The following is a 13,512-nucleotide window of genomic DNA, read 5'->3' on the forward strand; positions in this document are numbered from 1 at the left end:
AATATTACAGGGTTTATAGGGAGCAGGAACCCTGGAGAGCTGACTCAGACTAATGAGAGTATAGAGATCTCTATGACCGATTTGGCCTCTCTTTAGCGGGAGATTCAGGCCGAACATGCCAGGTTTATAGGCTTGTATTAATGGAGGAGCCTGGAATGGTTAAAATGCCATTGGATCTTGTGATAGCCTTTCAGTTATTACTTGTGCTTCATCAGGACCACAGAGGGAAGAACAGCTTTTCTCAGCAGTGCAGTTGTGCAGAAGTATCAGGCTTTATGTTTTAATGTAACAGTGCGTAACTTGAAAAAAGGTCCCTGCTGAGAGAGGGCCGTAGCAACATCTTTATAGAGTGTAGACCGAGAATGAAGTCATCCACACAGAGAAATATCAAAAAATGTGGATGTTAAAGGCATGCTATGCTTGTGGTTCATTAATGGCTTGTAGCCATTGAAGCTCCTCTGTACCAGGATTCAGAACTGACAGCTCGTGTAAATGTTGTATAAGGAATTCCATCATTGCCATGAGGTGTGGTGATCAGGGAAACACAGGTGAGCCTGCTAGGTTCTTTGGGAAAAAAAACAAACATACACAGTTCTAGGAAAATGTACAGAAAAAAGGAAGAATATGGAATTTCTGGCAAGACTTTTTTAGTAAAAGTTCAAATTGTTGGAAAATGAGGTTCAGTTGGAAAGGGACAGGGAATTTTCTATCTGAAAATATATGTCATGGAAACTCTTTATATTTTCATTTTACTATCTAGAGAAGAAAAAAAAATCCATATTTCACTTTGAAATGATATTTAGAAATTTCAGTTAGCCTGTATTAAATAGTAAAAATAAACCTACAGGCTTTTTCCAATTTACTGCCACTGAATTTTTATCTTCAAGATTCTTAGTCCGAGTTATCTTAGTTTTATGAAGTTTTATCTAGAGCTGGGATGTTATACTGGAAATTTTTGTTTTGTCTTCTGTTCTAATGGTACCATTGACAATTAAACTTTAGAAATAGTTTGGAGTGCTCTTTATTATGCTGTAAGAATTATAATATTTATGTAAATAATTTATTTATTGTGGCTAGTATTGCTTACTTTATTTTTAATCTAATAATGCTCCTCTGGAGATACTGAGCCAAGAGGTATTTATTTAAAATATAGAGGAAAGAAGGTTCTAGGGAAATACAAAGATCTCAGTTACTGGTACAGAAAAACTTTTTCTGTGAAGTGCTATTACCTATGCAAGTCACACCTGGATGAGAACTGCACTATTTTAGTTGAAGGGATTTCTAAATATAAGTTAAGTGTCTATGGGATATAGAATGAACCCATCTGTTCTACCAAAATTGACTTTTTCATATCTGCTATCTTAACTTATTTGTATCCAAGACATACACAAAACTTCTCAGATAAGCAGGTGCACTTTGATATTGTCCAATTAATTACTGTCAGTTGTATTGCAGTGGAAACTTGGTCTGTAGCTCTTCTTTGGGATCAAAGCCAGTCTCCTGATTCTTAGGATGTTTTCATGGACATTTAAATCAAGAACAAAGCTATTTTTAAAAATCAAAATCTATCTCCTGCAATGAAACCTGGCAGCTGGACCTAAGTTAGACTCAAAATGATAAAAGTGATAAGTTTGATACAAAACGATATACAGAAGATAGTGACTTTTTTTTCTCCCCTACTGTAGTTTTACTACAGCAGATTTCAAAATGGTTCTAATAAACTTATATTATTTTTGGTGGATGAGGGAAAGAAAACACAGTAGGTAAATAATTTCTCCAATGCACTGAAGGGAAAAGAAAAAGAAAAAAAAAAATCTGCTTTTCGAAGCAAACTTACTTGGGACAGGAGAGGGAAACAATTTTCTTTTGAAACCTATTGAGGAGCTAATGTAAATTGAGATGGTAATGAATTAGTGAGACTGGTCCCTTATAAAGAATTTTCCAAGAGCTGAGCTTTAAACATGACTACTTTCCAAAACCCTCCTTTGCTCACACATTTTGTACAATAATTAAAAATAAGTTTAAAAACGTAAAGAATGGGTTTGTCTGTCATTGTCACGCTGTTCTCTAGGAAGAACTCAGCTCTTGTGCAGGCTGTTTCCTCAGATACTCCATGGCCAACCGTTCTGTGCCTGGGTTTTGCTCTCTGTGCTGAGGGAGACATTTGGTGCAGGAGCTCTGGGTGGCAGCCAGAAACCAGAGGCCCTGAACTGACAACCCTTGGCAGGACAAGGGGCACAGGGACTTGTGGCCTGGCCAGCTGAGCGGCACCGAGGGACATGGCAGAAGCTAATGACCCCCAGACTTCCCCTTCTTTACACTGTGAGGGGATAAAACTCAGGGGTTCCTTTGTTTGAGGTCTCTCCTCAGATGCACGAGCTCAGCATGATGTTACTTTATTGTTGTACCAATATTATTTTAAGGTTTGGGATGTCTGTGACACTGCCATGGGAAACCTGTGACTGAGCCAGTAAGGAAACCTGGTCTGTGTGAGTGCAGGGGTGTAGGGTCTCTGTCCCTCAGCAGTCACTCAGGTGCTGTGAGTGTGACAGCCACAGGGCTCCTGGGTGCTTGGACAGGCAAGGTTCTTTAACATGGGCACCCCAGCGCTGGCCATGACCTGTCTGTCTGCAAGGTAGGGGCTGCAGTGGGGCAGGGGGAATGCAGCTGTGCAGGGGCAGCTTTGTAACAGAGCCTTAGGCCTGGAGCTGGGGTCTAGGGACAACTGGTGACAGAGCACTCACTGCAATGCAGGTGCATCTGCTTCCCAATGACAGCTGTAATTAGTCATCGGTTCGTGCCCTGCTTTCAGCTGGGATAGAGTTAATTTTTCTTCCTAGTAAGCTGCTCAGTGCTGTGTTTTGTATTCACTGTGAGAACAGCACTGATAACACCCTGATGTTGTAGTTGTTGCTAAAGGGTGCTCATTCCCAATCAAGCACCTTTCAGTTTCTATCTCTGCCTGTGAGGAGGTGCACAAGGAGCCAGGAGGGAGCATGGCCAGGACACTGACCCATAGTAGCCAAAGGCACATTCCACAACATAGAGCATCTTGCCCAGTGTATAAACTGTGCAGAGGTGGCTGGGAGCACTGATGGCTGCGCAGGAAAGGGTTGGGTGTTGGTCAGCAGGTGGGGAGCAGCTGTAGTGTGCATCATTGTCATTCTGGGGTTATTTATCTGTCTTTTGTTCTGTCCCTATTCATTACAGTTATTTTTCAAAGATTTTTTGTTGTTGTTATTAAACTTTTCTTAACCCACAGCTTTTACCTTTTTTTTTTTTCCTGATTTATTCCTCTGGGAGAGGTGAGGGAGGTGAGCAAAGTTGCTGCATGGTACTTAGTTGCTGGCTGGGGTTAACCCATAGCAGTTGGCAAGAGATTTGGTTTTGAGTTCTTCCAGAGTCTCTTAGGACATCCTTTAAAAATTATTTTCTGTGAACTCCCCAGTTTACCCTCCTCTACTTTGTTTTTTCATTGTGGAAAGTTATGATGCTCTTTATCCTCACCATTAAGTTAAAGGATGTGCAAGTACTAAATTTTGCTTCTTTGGCATCCCTCCTAGCAAAACAGTCTGTGGTTCTTTTCTATCATGCCTTTCAGGGTGGCAACCTTTGTTTCCAAAAATTGAGACACAACAGGAACATCTGTGTTGCCATCTGCAAGACATTTCCTTCTAGGATCCCAGGGTTGGTTACAGGGCTTCCAGACATTCCTGCTGCCTGTTCCCCTGGGTGCACAGGGAGGAGACAACAGGTTTGTAACTATAACACTGCTGCATGTAATTCTGAACTCTTGAGCACATCCTGCTGTCACTGGACACAGCCTGCCCAGGTCTCTTTGAACACCCACCACATCTCCTCTCAGTTGTGTCCAGCCACTCATCCCTGCATCCCTTTTTATGCAGCTTGCTTTTTGCTGTTAACAGCAAGGTGCTGACCCTGGCAAAGCAGCCAGGTATTGTGGGAAAATGCCTTCTCTATTATTGGCCAGCCATTATATGCTTGGAGAGGTTTTCAGTTTCAGACTTTTGAGAAAGTCAGGAAAGGAATGTTTCTATTCCCTTTTTTTTTTTTTTTTTCCCTCTGCAGAATTATTTCTGAAGATAACAGTATTTCTGCTTACTTTTCTAACTTCTTTTAATCCTGAAACTGCCATTAGATAAAATAATGAACCAAGTTACTTATTCATAAAGGCAATGTAAATATTTGTATTCCACTGCATTCCAATAAAATAATGCTGTCATGGATTATTGGCAGTAAATTATTTTAAGTTATACATTTAAAAGTAAACAAAACTATATACATGAAACTATCTTTGATTATTTTTCATGAAGCTTCTTGCTCTTTTTTTTTAACAGTCTTGCTATGAGATCTGAAACCTTAATGCTCGTATTTTGATTTCCAATGTCTTCTTATTTCATTTCTATTGCAAATGCTTTCTGCTGAGGAATTGTAAACAGTTTCCTGCATTCACTGCTCCATTTCCAGTTCTGGCCCAGTTCTGATAGTATCGTTTATATGTTGCCACTTGTACTGGTCCACTGACTGAATTGGAATTCTCTTGTTTGGGTTCTGTATTTTAAATTTGGTTCTTGAAAGGTAGTGGGAGAGCAGGAAGGACACAATCTCAAATAAACCTCTTTTTTTCCAAATTTGTAGAAGTTATTTGCTACTCTGAGGCAAAGGAAATGAAAGATGGATGCTCTTTAATTTTCAGTGTGCTGTTTATCTCAAAAGCAGATTTTCTATTTGGCAGCAATAATTTGAAGCATTACTCCCAAGTGTCACCTAGACCCCATCTATGTAGAAAGTATAAAAATGAACCAGGACATTTTGCACATATATCAATATTTTTTTCATATGAAACTGTAGCATATTTCACTATTGGGGAATCCTTCCCCAATAGATGGCAGTGCTTTTACTTAGGCAGTGATTTAACAAATTCATAGCCTACTTTCTTTTTGTAGGGTACATTTATCAAATAGGATGGACTAGGTCCTTCAAGGATGTTTCCTAGATGATTTTTTTTCTTTTTGAATGGATGGACACAATCTCAAGCAATTGGCAAGATCCTGAACAGCTTGAATAATTAAAAATGGGTGACCATAATCTCCCAAGTGCTGATACCTTTTTCCTCCTTAAATTTAAAAAAAAACTTACTTTGAGAAATCTCAGTAAATTTCTTTGTGATAACACAGGACTCCAGGACCTTGCTTTTCACACTGTTTAACTTTCATGAGCCTCTGGCAATAGACTGGTGATATCAGAAAGTTGAAACCTGAGAGCTTTTCAATAGGGTTTTTTAAAGATTTTTTTTGATTGCAAGTCTGTAAATATGGTACAAAATTTGAAACACAAAATGCAAGAAGTTTTGTGTTCCCAGCATGTTTTCGTTTTGAGTAATGTTTCATGCTATGTGTTGCAGTTCTGAACAGAAGATATTTAGAGCAGTTTAGATTTGACTACCTACAGTGATGTTTCTAAATACATTTCAAGCTATTAGAATGCAGAGCCATTGGCTCTGTAGGAGGAGCACTGAATGGTCTGGCACTCTGATGACTAAAGATAAACTCGTAGCAGCCTAAATTTAGGCACCTCATTTTAAAAACTTTGGCCCAGATATGTGAACCCAGAAGAATGAGATTCAATAATTCATTTCAAATTCCCTGGCTCTTGCATCTCCCCAGACTGAGCATTTATTCATACAAATTGCTCACTGTTGCAGATGAATCATTAAATTTAGCCAGTGCAATAACTCTGCACCTGAGCATTATTTAATTCTGCTAGCAGCACTTTGTTCTTTCTCTATATGTTACAGCACCTGGCTATTTTGGCTTTGTCTGTATATATCTGGGAGGTGAATAGGGAGAAAACGTACACATTTTTGCCCTCTTGTTCATCACTGCTGTCTTTCCTATGAGCTGCTGTTCCTCAGGAGGTCAGCTTAATGCTCCTACCAGCTTCAAAGAAATGCAAGGGAGGCAATTACCAAGGGGACAATTTTTTACTGCATGTTTAGGAGAGGATTATCTTGTTAGGAGTGTTATCTCTAGTGGTTCTCATCTGCTTTGACACCAGGTTCCATTACTTTCCTATACTGCTCTTCATGATGAAGAGAATTACTCTGTTCTGTCTGTGCTGATTTTCCTCTTTCGATGAGTTTGAAGTTTCTCTTGGGATTTTTTAGTCTCTTTAAAGGAGTATTTCAGCTTGTGGACATGAGAAATAGATGGAGGTATACTGTGTTGCCCACAATTTTCTCTTGTGGTTGTGTGGGCTACACAAAGAAGTGAAATTTTAAAACACAGTTACTTAGGAAAGAAGCAATTTATATCTTTTTTAGGGACACAGTGTAAGCTAAGATTAATGTTAAAGTTGCTGGTGTTGGCTACTCAGTGAAGTTTCACTTCATATTTTTGAAGGGATCAGGTATCCCTTAGCCTATATTAAGGATAGATCTCTTGTCATTCCACTGCAGCCTTAGAAGTTGTGGGCGTTTATTCTAAGCCAGTCATCTGTAGTCAGTGTCATAAGAGAAGGTGATTCATCCCACCTGACACTAAATATCTGAGAGGCTTATTATGCAAATGTGTTCTGAAGAGGAAGGTGGTTGATAATGTTCCTGCTCAGCCCAGTGCTACAGTCTACAAGCCTCTCAGTACCACTGCAGTAGTTTTTGAAATACTGTGGAAATTATCCAGGTTAAAAACCAGTAACTGGAAGTTTATTTTGTTCATTTGTATTTGTTTGCGGGTGTTTTGGGTTTTTTGTTTGTTGGGTTTTTTTTTTTAAACTGGTTTAATTTCAGTGATTCATAGGGCCATTTATAATAAAGAGAGATAAAAATATCTGTTCAATAAATGAGGTCATGCTGGCACAGAGGAAAGAAGTGGTTGAAGGCAGGCAGATTCCAAACCGTGTAATGAAGTGCCTCCTGAAATTCACGTGTGCGCTGTTTTATTAGGAGACATGAACACACTGTAGTAATTGTTTAACCGTGTATTAAGCAGGACATTAACAATATCACTGGCAGTGTAGTGTACATCTCTCCATGCTTGCTATCACTTTATTAGACTATTAATGTCTTGAAGTGAGCTTATATATGTCTAACAAAGGGGACACTTAGGAACTTCTGTGTATATTGCGAGATCCTTCAACTGAGGTTCTCTCTCAGTACCAGTAGCGCAGTCTTCTCCAATTTTAGCTTCCCAGTGGGTTATACATGTGTGGATAAATATGCAAACTGCTGAGATGGGATGTTCCTTTATAATATGTAGTGATTATCCAAGTTCATACCAGGAGGATTGGTATTTGCATGGTCAAAAAAAAGTGACCATGCAAATCATAACTTCATCTTGAGCCTTATGTAAATATGAAGAGCGGATGAACTCTCTTATAAATGTGTGAACTTCACTTGAGCATCTCACTGACAAGTTTTTAATTAACTAGGTTAGTTAACAGATAGACTATCAGAGGTGTAGTGAGCCAGAGGCAATATATTTTGGGAGGCATATTGAAAAGAAACACAGCTGAGTCGGAGGTATTAGATATACCATAGAGAAGTTAGATCTCCTGAACTGCATGTTCTGTGCATTCATCCCAGGATCCCTTATGCTGATATACCACCCTGCCCCAGTGTGCTTTAGTAGTACATGGACACAGGCAGGGTACTTTGGTTTAGGAACTGAAGTCAGAGAAAGGTGGCTACCACCAATTAGCTACTGCTCCATGAAGCAGCAGAGGAAGAGATGAAAAGAACTATACTGAAACAATGTCAGTAGCAATGAAAACAATCAAAATTAGCTTTATAGTACATTTTTATATAAATTTATTTATTTTTATTATTATGTTTCTTTTTATTTTTGTAGGCTGTGGAAACCAACCTTGCATCAAAGGATAGTCACTGGGTCTATGTAAATGAGGTAAGAAAGTTAAAAGAGAAAACACAGCTTGCTACATTCACTCATCACCATCTTTTGTTTCATATGTTTTGACACACCAAACTGAGCATATATGTAGCATTTTTCCCTTTGAATGGCACAAGGTTCAAACTCTGTGGTGTCATTGCTTGTCTGTCTTAGTTGAATTGGCATAGGTTGAACACCAGAGGTCAAGATAAAGCTTCCAATATACCTCAGAACAGCTGGGAGACTTATTTTTACCTTCCTGCTGACACTGTTTCATTCTCTATTTAGGAAACAGAGAATATCTCAAAAGAAATCTCAAATACAGGCATCTCTCTGGCAGAAGCTCACCCTCCACTGCTGTGAAAGCCTTGTGAGCTTAGTCCACTCAATTATGTATTTACATGATACACAGGCTTTCTCTAGTGCAGAACTGTGTTAGTGTATTGGCCAAGATCCAGAATAGCTTAAATTCAAAGTATAATGTTTCCCCTCTGCAGCAAATGGGACCCTGTCCTGCTACAATGATTGTTTTACCTTAGTGCCATGATGCCCTAATGGGAATCTGTTCAGATTCTTATTTAAAAAACAATGAAATGTTGTACCATATATAGTAACTTATAAATCACCGGTAAATTGCAGTATTTTATAAATTCCTGGTTTTAATAATGATTTATTTAAAGATAGCAAAACATCTAATTAAAAAAGAACAGTGTTCACTGTCTTATTTTTATCTTTTAAATGCATAGTGTCTAATTTAATAGCCAATTCCTTTGTTAATTTCTCTCTCCTTTCTTTGCACCTAGCTAATAATTTTGGATAGGCAACTTTTAATAGTAACTATAAATTGTATTGTGTGGCATTAGACAGGCTCTGTAATTAAATAGGGGTTAGGGAAAGTGAGTGAAATCCCTGCTTGTAAAGGCTTTATAAATTCTTTCTTGTCCTTGTTATATTTAAGTACCTCCTGGTTTGTCAGCTGCTGTAATGACCCACTACAAAGCATCAGCAAGATGCCCAGAGAGTCAGTGTTTATATTCACATAAAGATAATACAGGGCATATTTCCCTAAACATTTATAGAGAGGGAGCGATTGTGAATTTTTTACTGCTGCTGGTATTGTTGAAATGTTAAAATTCACTTCACAAAGCCTGAATCTGTAAGATCATGGTAAAAGCCTTCAACACTCATGCACTTATGTGTGCACACTCCTATATACAGAGACAAATCACACAAGGTGTCAGTTCTGCTTCTCTTTTGGAAGCTTTTGTTTTTTCTCCTTTGTAGCTAAAGATTGGGTAGGGAAGCTATGAGAGCAGCGTGTGAATTTAGAGTATAAATTTCTAGTGGAAAACATCACTGCACATAATTTATAAATATCTCGAAATGCAATTAAATCCAGACAGACAATTGGAGAAGCTTTTCAAATTCACAAAACCTTGAAGAAGTCTTTGCAGGCAAAAGGAAGGGGAAATGTCTTGGCTGTCCTTTCTTTAACAGAAGTGTGGGTATGTGAGTGCTTAAAGCTGTGAGAAGAAGGTACATTGAGCATCTCCTGGATGCATCTGTAGAAAGATGGAGGTTCCTCAGGGCTTGCTTCTTATTTAAGTGTGCATCCCCCCATGGGGGATACACTGATTAAGCTTTCCATGTACATGTTTCCAATTAGTGGTGGTGGGAACTGCATGAATATTTGATGGAAAAGATGATTCTGATTCTTACTGCGATTGGCAGAACGGCATTAACTTTTAATTACCAACACTCAAATCAGCTCTTTTTGATGTGTTTATACAAGAGTAGAAGTCCATTATGCAGGTGGACCAGAACCTTAGCCAGTCCTTTTTTTTGCCCTGAGCAGATTGAGGACCCTACACTTCCCTGTTCACCCTGTGACTTAAGGATCCCATTGCAAGGAAAGAGAGCTATAGGGTTGACTGATTGAAGGGGCAGTAGCAGGAAGAGAACAGAGGGACAGTTTTTTCCATGGGGGTTCCTTGTATGAAGAGCACTGGATTGTAAACAGGCTTTTCAGGCCTTTTTCACTTCAGGGAACCACTGAAGGGCTTTGGACAGCTTGGACTACTGAGATCTGCTGACCCAGAGCACCTTTCCACATACTCTGTCTCCCACTTCTCATCAAGCTAACGAGGACATGAAACTTGGACTTACCTTGCTATAGTAAGAATGATTATATAGCATGGTATTATTTCAATAAGAGATTTTATTATCTTCTTACTTTAATTAAATCTACTTTACTCTCTCTGCACTGACAATCCAATAAAAATTCATGTTTGGCTTTTTTTCTCTCGTGCACCTTCCCATGTGGTAGAGTAGGAGTTAAGTTTTAGAGGTGGAACAAATTTTATCACTTAAATTTTGTTAGGTAAGCAAAATCACCAAGCTTTGGATGAGCTAACTTTAAATCTATATGGCTGGTAATTACACAGCAAATGAACAAACAGCTGTACTGACAAAATCCTGTTTGCTAGTTTTCAATAACCCAGGTGTCTGCTGAAGTATCTGTTCTGGTTGGATGCCACTGCTGGTGAGAAAGGACTCAGTCATCTTTAGAAAAAGGCTGGTTAATTGGGAGTTAAATTTATTGTGTGGGGTTGGAAGGCTGAAACATTACCTGGCAGGTTTTCTAGGGTAAGAGAATACACAGGGATGGGTCTTTTCAGGCAGCATCATGCCCTCATATGCCCTCTTTGCAGTTGAAGTAACGAAAACCTTACTGCTTAAAAGTATATATATTTTTGTGTCCACTTTCCCGGTTTGAAACAGGTAATGTTTCAATATTGCAATAACTGTCAAAAGTAATGGAGATTAGAAGGGAAAAAAAATAAATGTATTTCTAACTACCCACCCACCCCCTTTTGAATTTATATTTCATAATCTGCACTTTTTGTTTTTATTTATCTAGAAATGCTAAATCATCCCTTGTTTTCATTTAGGTAGCGATTCTACATAAATTCTATGTTAAGCGTTCCAGGTAGCTTTTCAAAAGCAAGAACACTTGTGATTCCTGTATAAATCTGTGTAAAAGAAAATTTTTTCAAATGATGGAATTAGCTGTGTCTCCAGAATAGTCCAGAACACTTTATTATCACAGACTGTGTTTGGAGTTGTCAATGACTTGCAGGTTTGACCCAATGGAAGATCTGTGAGAACATATCTGGTGTTCTGCTTGAGCCTTTTGCTGTTTATACCTTTGATGGGTGAAGTGACCCACCAGCTTTGATAGACGTGTGCTGCTGCTTCTTTTGGCAAGACAGGCACAGTTACAGATTTCTTCTGGTTTTTGGATGTTTATTTCCTGTTTTTTTCCCTAGTTTTCTTTATTATTTTTGTTTTTCTCTTTTCTTTCTCTTTCATACCTGCAGATGCATTAAGCATCTCGGTTGGCTCCTCATGACATGTTTTCATTCTCCCCCTTCTTTTTTTCTGCCTTTTCTGAGAAAATGCTGTGCCTTGCCCAGGGCACAAGTCTGTGGGAGATGTACAAGAGCAATACTTGAAACTGAATTTGGATGTGGTTGTACCAGGAGCAGTGCTCCAGGAGCCTGTGACTGCTTCTTTACTAGCAGCAGCAGTAGGGCTCAGGGTATAAATAGAATTAGAAGCCATATTTCCCTTTTTGTGGAACATTTCATGGTTTTGGAATTGTCTCCATTCCAAGGGTAAAGAAAAGATAAATTATCCTGTGAAACTGGAATATGGAACAAAAATATAATCAAATTAAACATAGCATTTTATTTCCTGATATTAATATATTTACTTCTAATTCAAATTTTCTAAACATTCACTATTTTTACATGTAAATTGGTACAAAAAGCAATGAAGTGCTCTTCCTGGAAGTAGAATGGTACAGAATTTGACAGATAATTCAAATTAGTTGTTTCATTATTATGGCAACATTTCTTCAATTTCTTTTTTATGTTCTTTTTTATTCAGTGGTTTAAGCAAAATCTGTAAGACAAGGTCAGGCAAAGCAAAAGATTACTCGTTGATATGGGAGAACACTTTTTTTGAAGGGCAGGTAGGGATGAAAAAAAGGCAATGTAGTGTTACATGTCAAAACCATCCATACCCACTCTGAAGCTGAGGAGAGACAAGGGACAAACTTTTGCCTGGAAATATAGAGAACACATTGAGGAACACTGTTTTTGAAAGTGCATTTTTTTTTGGACAGAAATACCCCAAAGACAATAAATTAAAATAAAGGAAGACTTTAATTTTCCTGTCGGTGGAGAAAGAAGGGTTGGGATACAGACAGAGCTTCACAAATTTCCTTTGATTGATGTTATCTGTACATGTTTAAAATGTTAAGGCAGCCATCAGTTCAGGTTTATCATTATGGCCAAGGAAGAATGGGCTAAGGAAGCCAGAAGATAGTTGGTGTGAAAGTGATCATGCCATGGTAATATGCACTTTTTGGTGAAGAGAGAGAGGTGGGAAAAGGACCATGGGGATATTGGACATCAGAAAATTGTCCAGCTTCACAGTTTGGGAAACTAGTAATGCTTTTGGAAAGGTAACACAGTAAGTAAAGGGTGACTAAAGAACTGTGGGATTCCCTGAAGTTGAAGGCATAACAAGGTGTCCTTATGGTGACAGTGGGTTATCTTCACAGAACTTGAAATCAGAGATGAATTCTAAAGAAAAAGTGATTTAAGAAAAGGGCTAGGTAAGAGTGTAAAGGTGTAACAAAGTAAGGGATTATAAAATAAGGCTGTGACTCAAACTGAGGATCATGAAAAGTAATAAAAGTTTAGATATAGCAGAAGATGAAGAGAAGTGAGAGATGATTACTTGAAAAATGAGGGTTTCATGTTTTTACTTAGTTCCCTGACTCTGACTTTATAGAAACTATTAATTATGACCAGACTGTTGAAAACATATTGTTGTAGTTCCAGTTATTTTAGATGAATTTGAAGCACTCCCCCAGGTGAGATTTAATATAGAGAAGTGCTTTTGCTTGTGGCTACGAAATGCGGTATAGGTGGTGTGCATCTGCAAGAGCAGCTTAGAACCCTTGTGGATAAAAGCTAAAATGAGCATCAGTGCTGTCGTGGTCCTGCTGAGTTAGCAAATGTGGTCCCCAGATACGACACCAGAAGCATCCATTGTAAGATAAGGGAAGCAATTATTTCGCTCTGTTTGACATCAGCTTGGCTTTGTTGGAACAGAATTGCGAGTTTTGGGCAAAACACTTTAAAACAGAACAAGACGTGCAGAACAATGTTGAAAATGTAGAGGAAAGCACTTAGTGTGTTGAAAGTTTGGTAAAATATGACACATGTGTAAAGGCTGAAGAACTTGGGTACAAATAAAACAAGATTATGATCACATCTTAAATCAGGAACTATAAGGGAAGTACAATTTAATCTTCTGCAGTGGAAATTAGATCTAGTATTAGAAAATGGTTTATGATCTGAGTGTATAGGAGCAACTTAGTTACCTTCTTCCATCCCATCATCTGTCTCTTTTCATACCTGGTTCTGGTCTTATTTTTCATTCTTCATTTTTCAGCATCCTACTCACATTATATAAGTCAGCTAAATAATTTCAGTGTCAGTATGGAAAGACAAATACAACTGTGTTTTGA

General features: G+C 38.4%; 1 protein-coding gene across 12 annotated transcripts in view; it reads left to right on the top strand.

Moving 5' to 3' along the window:
- GRID1 (glutamate ionotropic receptor delta type subunit 1) overlaps positions 1 to 13,512 on the top strand; it is a 493,727-nt gene that overhangs the window by 374,151 nt on the left and 106,064 nt on the right. For all 12 annotated transcript variants that reach the window (XR_015290161.1, XR_015290159.1, XR_015290160.1 and 9 more), the window contains one exon: positions 7,869 to 7,922. Coding sequence is in view for 8 of the 12 variants with exons in the window: in XM_086900896.1 (XP_086757022.1) it covers positions 7,869 to 7,922 (54 nt within the window). In the remaining 4 variants the exon portion in view is untranslated. The remainder of the gene's footprint in view (positions 1 to 7,868; positions 7,923 to 13,512) is intronic.

This window comes from Cyanistes caeruleus, chromosome 8, assembly GCF_971803275.1.
Source record: "Cyanistes caeruleus chromosome 8, bCyaCae1.hap1.1, whole genome shotgun sequence".
In the NCBI taxonomy this organism is placed as follows: Eukaryota; Metazoa; Chordata; class Aves; order Passeriformes; family Paridae; genus Cyanistes; species Cyanistes caeruleus.